The 13,587-nt window shown below is 36.7% G+C and overlaps 1 protein-coding gene across 5 annotated transcripts in view; it reads left to right on the top strand.

Annotated features, from left to right (window-relative positions):
• IFIH1 (interferon induced with helicase C domain 1) overlaps window positions 1–13,587 on the top strand; it is a 106,281-nt gene that overhangs the window by 60,498 nt on the left and 32,196 nt on the right. For all 5 annotated transcript variants that reach the window (XM_023730481.1, XM_023730482.1, XM_023730480.1 and 2 more), the window contains one exon: window positions 7,793–7,897. In XM_023730481.1, the coding sequence (XP_023586249.1) occupies window positions 7,793–7,897 (105 nt within the window). The remainder of the gene's footprint in view (window positions 1–7,792; window positions 7,898–13,587) is intronic.

Raw genomic sequence — 13,587 nt, 5'->3', positions numbered from 1 at the left:
AAAGAAAAAGAAATGTGTATTGTTAGCAGTATGGAAGTGAGCACACTTAAGAAGCCCCTGAGTCTTTGTGTGTGTGCTTCTGCGTGCGCTTGTGCTTAAAGCTTTAGGGCAAGTCTTTGAAATTCCAGGTTGAATTTCAATTCCTGGAATCGACTCTAGGTTCATAGTCCAGGCTTGAAATAGAGGGAAGATGGGATAGCTAGGAGTCCCTGAGTGGTGCAGATGGTTAATGCGTTTGGCTACTAACCGAAATGTTGGTGGTTCAAGCCCACCAAGAGGCACCTCAGAAGAAAGGCCTGGTGATTTACTTCCAAATAATTAACCAGTACAATCCCTATGAAGCACAGTTCTTCTGTAACATGCGTGGGGTCACTGTGAGTCAGAAATGACTCGATGGTAAATGGTTTTTAGCTGGGGATAGCTAAAGAGAAGCTGGCGTGCATCACGAGGTCAGAATTAGAATAAACAGAAAATTACCATGAAAAGTGAGCTCATACTATTTGAAGACCTTGTATGCACTAATTCTTAGGCAAACAGGAGCTGTTTGCGCTCTTCTTCCTTCTTTCCACTTGCATTGTTTCCTGCTATAACGAAAACCTGTTTTTCGGGAAGGAGAATGTATGACAGACTGAGGCAGGGGGAAAGAAAGGAGAGAGATTCTGTGGAGTGAGAAGTGCGTCTAGGCTGAAAATTGGAGGGACACTACGTGGCAAGAATAGAAGTAAGAGCCAATTTGTACGTTACGTACTTAAGTATAGCTCTTTGAATAAACAATATACTAGTCAACCAATTGTTATAATAGCATTTTCCAGCAGAGGGCAGACTTTACATGGCAATAAATCTAAAAAGGCCCACCAAGGGGTTTGTTGTTTTTTTTTTTAGCTTCAACATTTTTGGTTTCTAAATGGTTTAAAAATATTTCAGAGTATTTAAGGTTTAGGGTATGTTAAATATAAAATTCTTGGATGCCAGTTAATATTTCTGCCTTAATAGTAAAATTTTCAAGATGTGGTTGTAAAATGAGGCAGTTTTTCACATGGCTTACGGACTGGTCTTAGACACTATCATTGTAAGCAAAGCTATTTTTTATGTTGTTTGCAAACTTATTACAGAAAATCATATTTCTGAGTATAATTTTCCTTCATTACAGTAGAGTTTGATATAAATGTCTGTTTTCCATAATAATTAGAAATTACCCCCATTTTCTAATCTGTTTCATAGCTAGCTTTGGTATTTTCCCTAGAGGAAATAACACCATTATAAAAGCTAACTAAACTTATTATACAATATAATTCCAATATTTAAAACCTCTTTAAGCAGCAGCCTTATCAGAATATATAAGATTTGTCTGTCTTCAAGGTTCATTTCCTTGTTCTAACAATCATTTTCACAATAAATGAGAAAGTAGAAGTTACTGTCTATATTAAAAAAAAAAAAGGTTAAGTCACTTATTAGCAGTGACTGAGCTCAGATCTGGCGTCTGATCTGTTTGACTCTATAGCACATGTTCTTTTCACAGCAACACCCTGCGTCCAGTGGACTCTATTTTAGCTGATCTATTTTAAAATCATAGACACAAGACTTTATTCATTAGGACTTAAGTCCAGACTGACATATTTTAGAAAGTACAAAGAAGGAAATAAGACAATCCTGTATAAATCAGTTGCAGAAATTCTTGGCTAAAAAACTCAATAGATTGGTTTAATTTTGGCATTATGTAGATACTTTCTTGATCTTGATTTTTGGGGGGGGGTGTGTGTGACATGTAATTTTTAAGAGAATACGAGAGGAAAACTCTGGGGAACGAATTTTCAGTGTTGAGGAGATAAAATACATTCTCCTTTACTATTAAATGAAACCGAGGTGGTGTAGTGGTTAAAAGCTATGGCTGCTCACCAAAAGGTTGACAGTTCAAATCCACCAGGCACTCCTTGGAAACTCTATGGGGCAGTTCTATTCTATCCTATAGGGTCACTGTGAGTTGGAATTGACTTGCCAGCAGTGGGTTTGGTTTTTTTGTTTTGGTTTTTATTATCAAAGGCATCTTCTTTTTAATTTCTGTTTCTGTGAACACACAAAAAAATATCAAAATGCATAAGAATTTGCTGCCTAGGAAACAAAATTATTTTTGTGTGGAGAAACTAGAGATTCATATCCCCTTAAAATGGCAAAGAAATACAGCGCTATGTATTTGCTTTCATTTTCATAGTTATCTTTAGCGGAATTATTGCAATTAATTTTGTGCAACGAAGGCAAAAGTTTTTCTTTTTTTGTTTGTGTGCAGAAAAAAGTTTAAAAATAGTGCAGACGTTTACAAGTAAAGTTAATGAATGTCTCAAAATGATATCAGAAACATAGCAAAATAAAATCTCTAACTTTTTTTTCTTGGAAAGATAAGCCCTGTTTCAAGATTAATAGAAAATTTGACATTGCAATGAAAATATCTATATTGTTTTTTTAAAAAATAGCTTGCATTTTACTTAATATTATGCATACAGGATTGCTTACTTGCTTATATAACTTCATGCAGATCATCGGCTATGCTTGGTGTTGGGTAAACATCTTTGAAATACTGGACTTGATTTCAGAAAATGGGGGCTCCCAGCTTTGCTACATAATAGCTGTGTGATCTGGGTAAATCACTTAACTTCTCTGAGCTTTGGTTTCTCACTTAAAATTGAGGTGATAATGATACCTGCACATAAGATGTTGAGAGCTTAAAATATAATTTACATTACCTCTGTGAAAGCACTGAGCTCAGTGTCTCCCTAACACTTTGCAGATTTGTTTGTTAGATCAAAATAAATTCAGAAAATTGATTAATAATACCCTATTTTTGGTAGCAACTTTTTAATATTCATAAATTATTTGTGCATATTGCATAAATAGCTCCCCCATACTTTATGTATGTTAGAATAAAGCCTGGGGAAATCTTAACTTTACATATACATGGAATAAGTTTAAGATTATGGTTTAACTGCTGGTGATTAGAAAATGAAATGAAAATCAAATATAATTTCTATTCTTAACTACACTTAGTGGAAAACTTAACGATACAATGTTAGATTTTAGATACTATTTATTAGTATTTTTCAGTGATTTTGGTGTTGTCTTTAGTTCCCTTTACTACATTTAAAACAACAGCAAATAAAGATCATGTCCACATTCATTCTTGTTTTTTGCCTCAAAAATCTTACTCTGTATTTCTAGATCTAGAAGTATCCTTGCAATGACATTTCCCCATCTCGTTTTACACCTTGCCTTTTCCTTACAAATCATATTCTCTTTTCATCAGTACATCTGCCCAAAATGCTGTTCTACTTGACAATACTATCCCACACTCGCCTCTGAGCTTCTAACAAGACATACCTCTGAGAATTGCAAAGTGCCATATTTAAAATCGCTCAGTGAGATATACAGGTTTTCCCGTGTGATCATAAGGGATTCCTCAAATCTGAGTTTCAGAGCTAATCTACGACAACTGATAAGCACAGTATTTTCACATTAGTATATTTATGTTGTGCTAATATACTTAAACAGTATGTATGTCCGTAGAGAATATTTCCACAAATTGTCTTATCAGCTTTCTTTTAACTTTTAAGAGAGATATCTTACATATTTGTATGCTGTTGTATGTAATTCCACTGTACGTCCCAAGCTAAATAGGCTTATCCAAATTGGAAGGTAGATGTCACAAAAAGATACTCAGTGGAATACTGAAAACCAAGCCAGTTGCTGTTGAATGATTCCAGCTCATGGTGACCCCACGTGGGCAGAGTAGAACTGCACTCCATAGGATTTTCAAGGCTGTGAACTTTCAGAAGCAGATGACCAGGTCTTTTTTCCAAGGCACTTCTGGGTGAGTTTTAACAACCAACCTTTCAGTTCGTAGTCAAATGCTTAACCATTTGTGCCACCTGGGGACTCCTAGTGGAATACTAAAAAACCTGTTGCTGTCAAGTTGATTCTGACTCATACCGATCCTTTGTTAGCGCTGTGTGCTTAACCATTGCACCATCAGGGCTCCTTGGAATACTAAACAAACCCGTTGCCTCTGAGTCAATTCTAGTGACCCGATAGGACAGAGAGAACTGTCCCATAGATTTTCCAAGGCTATAAATCTCTACTGAAGCAGACTGTCACATCTTTTCTCCCACAGAGCCGCTGGTGGTGTTGAACTGCCGACTTTTCAGTTAGCAGTTGGTTGCTTTAACCATTGCGCTACCAGGGCTCCTTGACTCTACACTAGTCAGCAATAAAAAGGAACAAATTACTATACGTGCAACAACATGGATGAATCTCAGAGGTCTTATGCTAGGTTAAATAAGCCAGACACAAAGACTGCATATTGCATGGATCCATTTATATGACATTCTATCCATTTATATGACATTCTGGAAAAAGCAAAACTATAGGGACAGAAACCAGATCAGCGGATAGCAGGAGGGAATTGACTACAAAAGGGCATGAGGGAACTTTCTTGGGGTGATAGAAATATACTTTATCTTGATTGTGATGGTGGTTACAAAACTGTAGGCATGCGTCAAACTCATCAAACTATACACCTAAAATGGACAACTGGTAAGGTATGTAAGTTATACCTCAGTAAACCTGACTTTAAAAAAGATTAACTGGTTAAAAAATGAAGAAAATACTTGTTTTGAGGAGTTGTGTATCATCTCTTTCCAGATACATTTTATTGATAACATACCATGTGTATGTTTTCCAGCCATTTCCATTTCCAGCCCTAAATGTCGGACATTCAGACTAGTTTTAAATAGCTAAAGGCTACTTTAATATAATTTATTTAGTGTGTTGTGGCACTTTAGGATTAAATGATAATTATATAACCAGTGTAAATATTATGGAATATTAGTAATTGTAAGAAGAATATCATTAAATGAAACTCCTGTCCTAGTGACATACTATTTGATTTTTTATTTCATTTTTTAAATCACTAGCAATTAAGCTATGGTGCTGAGAGCTTATTGTATCTGATATTATTTAACGGTTATCAAATCCTGTGAGGTAAGTGGTATTAGCCCCATTTTAAAGAGGGGAACTTAGGCTAAGAGTATTCAACAGCAAGCTTCTCAAGTCCTTCTAGTCCAAAGCCAACATTTGTAACCACCTTTCATTTTTAGCAGTTTAACAATAGGCTGCACAAGTCCTTGGAAATAAATTGTAAGAAGAGAAATCTTCCCCAAGTATTGAAAACACAGACTCATGATCCATAAATGGGGTTATGTTCTTGCCACTCGGCTTAATAATAACCTTTTGCTAGAAGTTCAGTTTAATTACAGAGAAATTATTTCCAACCTCACAGAAGCTTCCAGTACAACTGTGAAAGCCAGGCTTTAGTGAGATTGTCTCACAAAAAGCAAATTCTTTCTGAGTTTATAAATTTTTTTATCACTGAACTACTATTTTCATAACCTATGAGTATATCAACACACATTATTAACTTTGTATTTTACATAAAAATGACTCCATGAGTTCTGTATAATACTGTCATGGATTGAATTGTGTCCCCCCCAAATATGTGTCAACTTGGTTAGGCCATGATTCTTAGTATTGCGTGGTTGTCCTCCATTTTGTGATTGTAATTTTATGTTAAAGAGGATTAGAGTGGGATTGGAACACCCTTGGTAAGGTCACATCCCTGATGCAATGTAGAGGGAGTTTCTGTGGGGTGTGACCTGCACCACCTTTTATCTTACAAGAGATAAAGGGAAGCAAGCAGAGAGTTGGGGACCTCATACCACCAAGAAAGCAGTGCCAGGAGTAGAACGCTTCCTTTGGACCCAGGGTTCCCTGCATGGAGAAGCTCCTTGACCTGGGAAGATTGCTGAGAAGGTCGACAGAGAGAGAAAGCCTTCCCCTGGAGCTGATGCCCTGAATTTGGACTTTTAGCCTACTTTACTGTGAGGAAATAAGCTTCTCTTTGTTAAAGCCATCCGCTTGTGGTATTTTTGTTATAGCAGCACTGAATGACTAAGACAGAATTTGGTACCGGGAGTAGGGTGCTACTCTAACAGATACCTAACTGTGGAAGCAGTTTTGCAACTGAATGGATAGAGGAGCAGCAGTGGCAGAGGACCAGAAGCAGCAGAGAAGCGTCAGAAGCAGAGAACAGCGGCACAGCCAGAAGACCAGTGCCACGTAGCACTGGAGCCACCCACGGAGGAAGAGACCTGAGTGCCTGTGCACAGGAGGCTTCCTGGTGGAGTGGGCTGCCTCCGGGCACTTACAAAGCTGCAGAGCTTTGGAACACTTGCCCCAGCAGGGCAGATGTGGGCGTGAGGCCTGGGGAGCCAAGGGGCTAAGAAACCAGGAAGCAGAAGCTGAAGAAACAAGGAATGCAAGAAGCCAAGCTGCCTCAGTCTCAAAAGGTATAGCCATGACCTCAGGGGTTTCAGAGGGTGGAGCCATGGCCTCTGGTGTTTCTAAGGGTAGAGTTGTCACTCCGATGGAGTAGGACAATGGTGCGCCTAAAGCCAAGGGAGCAGAGTTGCTGTCCCAGTGGGCCTAGAAGGCAGAGGTGAAGCCCCCCTGAGCAGCTTCTGCTCAAAATCCAGAGAGGGTGGTGGATACCTACAGTCTGGAGGGCAGGGCCATTGTGTAAATTGTTTCAGAGAACAGAGGATTATTTTCAAAGCCTTGAGGGCTAATGTAATGTGTTCTGCTGACTTGCTTGGTGCCTGTTATCCTTTCTTTTCCTCCAGTTTCTCCCATTTGTAATGGAAATGTCTAGCTTGTGCCTGTTCTGCCATTGTACCTTTGGATGCAGGTAACTTGTATTCTAGATTTCACAGATGAAGAGGAATTTTTGGAGTTTGGATTTGGAGTTAAGGCTTTTGCTATGCTTTGATGGGGTGAATATGTTTTGCATATTGCAAGGATGTGTTTTTTTGGGGGGCCAACGGGTAGAGTGTCATGAATTGAATTGTGTCCCCCCAAAATATGTGTCAACTTGATTAGGCCATGATTCTCAGTATTGTGTGGTTGTCCTCCATTTTGTGATTGTAATTTTATGTTAAAGAGGATTAGAGTGGGATTGTAACACCCTTAGTAAGGTCACATCCCTGATGCAAGGTAGAGGGAGTTTCCGTGGGGTGTGGCCTGCACCACCTTTTATCTTACAAGAGATAAAAAGAAAGGGAAGCAAGCAGAGAGTTGGGGACCTCATACCACCAAGAAAGCAGTGCCGGGAGCAGAGCGCTTCCTTTGGACCCGGGGTCCCTGCACGGAGAAGTTCCTCCAGAAGGGGAAGATTGCTGAGAAGGTCGACAGAGAGAGAAAGCCTTCCCGTGGAGCTAACACCCTGAATTTGAACTTCTAGCCTACTTTACTGTGAGGAAGTAAACTTCTCTTTGTTAAAGCCATCCACTTCTAGTATTTCTGTTACAGTAGCACTAGATGACTAAGACAGATACTTTTTATGTGAAAGATATTATCAAGCCTAAATCATATTTTTTTGGGCAAAATTTGCACACGGGGATGACAGAAGTCATAAATCCTTATAAATTTGAAGTAGTTCTCCTATTGGATGTATCGTACTTTAAGTAGATAATATGTATTTGATTCACTACCTGGCAGCTGCCCATCCATAGTGGATTTTTTTTTTTTACTGTAGCTTACCGGAAACTCTTACCTTTTGTTCATAATTGTCTGGGTGTGCCTTCCCCACTTGCATTGAACTGTATGTACTGTGTGCTGTAGAGGTGTGCAGTTAAAATACGTTTATTCTCAGAAATATTTTAAAAATATTTTAAAATGTTTTCCTTTGCAGAATCAGACACAAGTTTGGCAGAAGGAAGTGTCAGCTGCTTAGATGAAAGTCTTGGACATAACAGCAACATGGGCAGTGATTCAGGCACCATGGGAAGTGATTCAGGTACTGCCTAACTGTTGTGTAAACCTTAAAAAGTGTGAAATAAGACACCATATAGTGGAAAGCATGGGGGCTGTTCATACCCTCCCTAATGTATTTATGCAATTAAAGCAATTCTTTTTTACTGTGAAGTAGTTTTGGAACTTTGCCATTCACCTTCTTTAGAAGTACAACTTACAGAAGTCTTTTAGAACCAATTAATTTTGGTCTACGACATATCTTTTTGGTCTGGCATATTCCACATTCCATAGGCTCATGCCATCTATTTTATTTATGAGATCTGTTTCTATTAATTTGGCTGCATTTAGAAACTATTCTATTTTGTACGTTTATTCCCAAACCCTACTTTTTCTTAAAATACGTCTTAAATAAAAAAATTAATGCTCTTGATACAATGAGTTTATAGATAACTGCAGATAACAAAAGACTTCCTCTTCAAATGAAAGGCTAGAAATTGCAAGCATAGTTAATAGGTCCACTTCTTATAAACATTACTTGCATAGGAGTAGAGTTTTTGGTCACTAAATGAGAACTTTAGTAGGTGTCTACCAAACTGCTGTCTATGTTAGTTATATAACCCACTAGTGATGAAGGAGAATGCCTGTTTCCAATCCCTCATACGTTTTATAATCCCATTTTCAGACTTCTTAACTTTTGTCAGTCTGGTGGGTTTCAAATACTTTCTTTCTGTTCTTTGAATTTGCATTTCTACTATTACTACTGAGGTAAAATGTTTATGTCTTCTAAATATGAGTGGTGGATCCTTGGGCGTCTGTTATACATATTTCTGTGTTTGTATGCTTGAAATATTTCATAATTAAAATGAACAGATTATAACAACAACTAAAAGTAAATACTTTTCAGTGTGGCCAGCAAATTATTTTATTATTAATTTGTTCTGTGACTGTGGAAAACACTCACAAAATATTATGTACTTCAGATTATCCTGCATTAGCTAATTATAGAAATTTAGATCTAGAATAAGCCTAAAGGGACAAAATAGTTTACATAAAGATGGTTATCTGCACTAAAAGCTTTCCAAATGGGAGCCTACCACCTTTTTTAGTTTTATGTTCCTTTTGTCATAATAACCCTGCTGAAATCCCTTAGAACAGCTCGGTGGAAGAAACCCAATTCACTAATGTCAGTCATAACCTGAATTTTAATTAAAAAGGGTTAATTCATTTCTGTTCAATTCAGTCAGTGTTCATTAAGTTCTTGCCATGTGCTTATTTTTGTGGATTGTAGTTTTTTTCTGTGCTTGTTATAAAATTGATATATTTAATGATTAACATTTCTATTAAATACGATTTATGCTAGAGCTGAAAATATACTAAGCTAATATTTAAAGCTTAAGCTTCTGGACCACATCCTAATTTTTGTTTGTCTAAGTAAGGACTTTTCAACAATAATCATTTATTCAGTAAATATTGAATGTATATCCTCTGTGTGCAGGGTATTTTACCTATTTAGAGCTATTAGCAAATGTGAGTATTTGCTGATTTTTAGTTCTCAGTGTTGCATGAAAGATGTGATAAATCTAAATGCAACCTACTTTTGAAAAGCAAATACATTTTCAAAAGCAAATACATTTCAAAAGGCAAACACATTTTCAAGGGTCACCCCTTGAAGTTCAGATGGGTCACTGTTGAGCAGTAAAGAATTACTTTGCATAGTGAGTAGTAAAATTCTGAAATTATAAAACTATGAAATTCCTTTCCCTCGGGTGCATGATATAGGCTACAAAAGAAATCAGTTAAAAAAAAAATGGTTTAAATAAATTGGGGAATGTTAAACACATTGGATTACCAAAATGCATTGTAATGGTTGGGATTATATTATAACCTTTGAGGTTGACATTACCAAACCCAGACCAAACCCACTGCCATCCAGTGGATTCTTGCTCAAAGCGACCATATAGGACAGAGTAGATCTGCCCCATAGGGTTTCCAAGGCTGTAATCTTTACGGAAGCAGGCGCCACATCTTTCTCCCACAGAGCTGCTGTTGGGTTCGAACTGCTGACCTTTCAGTTAGCAGCCGATTGCTTAACCACTATGCCACCAGGGCTCCTTTGAGGTTGGCATTAAAGGGATCTTATTTTACCTGGTCTTTGTCCGTATTTAAAGGTCATTTATCAGGATATAAGGATTGTAGGCTGGCCCAGTACACATTATGTTTCTTTAAAGAAGTTATTAGAAGTGTTATGTATAGTAAAACATAATTAGTTGTACTTTTAAAGTTTAAATATTCTAATTATACTATGTGAAGATTTTTTTTTCTGCTTCCCATTTTCAGAGAGATATGCTGCTTTTACAAAGTGGTGATATTCTTGGCAATGCACATTGGCCTGATATGTAGAAAGTGTTTCCTTACTATTTTGAGGTAGTGCCTATTTGTCCAACTGGAATGATGTGTTTTTTCTGTGGTTACGTACTATAGGTAAAGGAATAGTTTGTCGATTTCAGACACATGCAGTGTCAGACCTTTTCTCTCCAAGAATAACTCAGCTGTCAAAAATCAATGTGAGAATGAAATTTGCCACATGGTGTAGTTCCAATAGAATATTATTATTTAAGCCCTGTTTGGTTTTATTCTTTGACCACTTATATGGTATAGGGTAATTTTGGGTTTATCAGTCAGTATTTATTGTAGAGGAAAGGCACAGTGTTACTCAAAGCCTGTGCATATTTTAAATACTGTTTTCGTTATTGCATTTAATTGATTCTACTTTTCAAAGACAACCAAAACCAAACAAACAACAAACAAGTAGAAACCCAAGCATTTCTTTTTTAAAGAAAATTTGCTCCTGGCTCAGTGACATCAACTCAGTTCTCTCCTTCTGGTGACAGAGAGAAAAATTTCTCTTTTCACTGCTTATGAGAATAAATTCTTCCATCTCTATGTCAGAAGATGTGGTAAGGCAAGAATCAGGCTGAATATTTAGCACTCACCCCACTCTTTTTCTTTGGATGCTACTCTCACATTGAATCCAAGTTTCATTTTTTCCAATCCACTCTTTGCTTCTCTTTTAAACTTGGGGCTACCCATCAAGTCTCTTAGATTTGACAGGAACTCCAAAATATGGAAGATTATTGAGCTGTCTATATAGCCATCGATTTTTAGTGGTAGCAGTATACTACGCTAGATTCAAAAGTCCTTGAGGACAAGATCTGTATTCTTGGTGGCATGCACGGCATGTAATAAGAACCCAAAGCAAAACCAAACCTGTTGCTATCGAGTCAATTCTGACTCATAGCAACCAGATAGGACAGAGTAGAACTGCCCCATGGGGCTTCCAAGGAGCAGCTGGTGGATTTGAACTGCCAACCTTTTGGTTAGCAGCTGAGCTCTTAACCACTGTACCACCAGGGCTCCAATAAGCACCCAGTAAATATTTATTGCAGAATGATGTGATGCATGACTAGATAAGTATGTATCAGAAAAACATCTTGACTTTGGTTCTTGAATTAAAGTTTGAACATGATAACTCTTTTTACATTCTAAATTTCTTAAATTTATTAGTATAGTAAATGTCTAATATGTCTGAGTGATACTAATATTTTACTCATTTCACTTGGTTTTAAATTCCTGGAAAAGACTTAAAAAGTGCTACATGTTTCTTTTTTTGTTTCTTGCTACCCAAGGATATAGCAGTAAGCATAAAAGACAAAGGACGGAAATGATTATTGAAGTTGTACATGCAGCTTTTATGAGGGAAGCAGCATTTCATTTTTTTAACCTAAGCAAAAGTGTACCTAGTATGAAATAAAACAAAGAGACCTTGATATCTTTCAACAAGTTTACTAGATCAAATAGCAAACTAGACTAGGTAAATTTCTGGATCTTGATGTTAAACACCATTTTAAATATACCTTCCTTTGCAGATATCCTAGCTTTTTGGAAAAGTTAGGTGATAAATACTCAACATGGGTGGCTTATTAGGATTTGATAATGTACAAAAGCCACTTATCAAAAAGCAATGGTGTTCATAAATATATTTGAACCTTACATAAATATAATAGAAAACAGATTATTATGATTGCTGTAGAGTTCAAAGCAGTCATGGAAAGGAAACTCCCAAATGTATATTTTTAAACTCTGGTGATCTCGAATGAGTTTTTCATGAAAGTCATATTAAACAAATCAACAGATGATCCAGTGATAACTTAAATGTATTGCATCTGTCTTTACTCAACCATGCAGAAGGCAAACTTCCTGCCAAGTTAGGAGGCGACTCTTGCTAAGTGGTATTTTGTGTGAATTTTCCTACCTGTTCAGATAGCACTATTTTACAACGAGTAAAAACCAACTTAAATATAATCATCCAGTTGCTGAAATGGAACCATCAGCAACTTTTCTGAAGTTAATGGGATTGTGTTAGTTTTGTTTTATTGCAGTCATTGATAGGATAAAGAGCACTTACTTCATACGTAATGAAATACTGATAAGTACTGTGATTTCTTTCCTTTTTTGTGACTGTGTGAAGCATAAGATGGGCTTTTAGATTGGTATAATATTAATTTTCTTGCATTCCACATTAACAGTGATGCATTTTGGACCTTTCTCCCTGATATTAATACAGATAAATATAGTCACTTCTACACAAAAGATACTGTTGTTAAGCCAAGATATGTTATAAACATTTTATTGTAATTTTCATAAATTAACGTATTTTATCAATATTTTAAATTTAGATACTTAAAAGATAAAATAAAGATGAGTTAGGAAGCAAATATTTAATTAGTTATGCTTCTCTTTCAGTTGGAAGCATTTTTAATATATTATGCTTTCAATTTTAGGAGAATGTATATGAATACATAGAGCCACATAAGAAGGTGATAAAGATCACAAAACTAAAGATCAAAACTAAATGGCAAAATTAGTCACATTTTAACCAATAAAGTTGTTTTTCAGTGTTCAATAAAAACCTACCAATTAAATTAAAAGCTAGCATGGGAAGAGTTTTTCCTCACTCTGTAAATTTTGCTTCCGTTCAATCTAGTTGGCCCAAATGAGAAAAAGGACTCAATGTATATATTGTATCATATCATATGCACCTTTAGACATGTATAAAAAAGTATATATATATATGTATAATATCTTTCGGTATTTGGTTGTCAGATAACATTTTACAATTGAAGGAAAGTACTGTCAACTCTGATGCCTTCTGCTAATAAAAAGTGAGGGGAATACAGAACAAGGCAGAGTATTCCTACTTTGCCAGTTCCTCTTGAGTTTGTATTTAGAGTGACTGAGAGGAAAAAGTAGGGCATAATAGCTCAACAAAGAAATGGAAAGTCTGACTCATTATTAACCGTAGCTGCCAACCCTGGACAGCTGTTTTTGTAATTTCCCTTTAACTCTGCCCTCTCTGAGAAAAGACTTCTATGCTACTCCCCACCCACCCTGCTATTTCATCCTCTCTACCAGCCTCCCCCCCAACACCTCCACCACTTCCAGGCTAGATGGCCTTGCTTGTAGCCTGCAAATGCAAACGGAGAACTGACACCCATTTAGTACAGAGCAGCTGGTGGGTTCAAAACCGTCAACCTTTTGGTTAAACAGCATTTTCTATAAAATAAACAGTTATTTTCTCTCATATTTTTTATAATTCACACTCTTATGTTTTTATATGTGTCTAATGCACTTTCTTCTTCTTTTTTTTGCCCCCTGCCCCCAACTCCTTCTCCT

Source organism: Trichechus manatus, unplaced genomic scaffold (assembly GCF_000243295.1).
Source record: "Trichechus manatus latirostris isolate Lorelei unplaced genomic scaffold, TriManLat1.0 scaffold00036, whole genome shotgun sequence".
NCBI classification, from domain to species: domain Eukaryota; kingdom Metazoa; phylum Chordata; class Mammalia; order Sirenia; family Trichechidae; genus Trichechus; species Trichechus manatus.
Note: the sequence above shows the minus strand (reverse complement) of the source record. Positions and strands in the feature narration are given on the sequence as shown.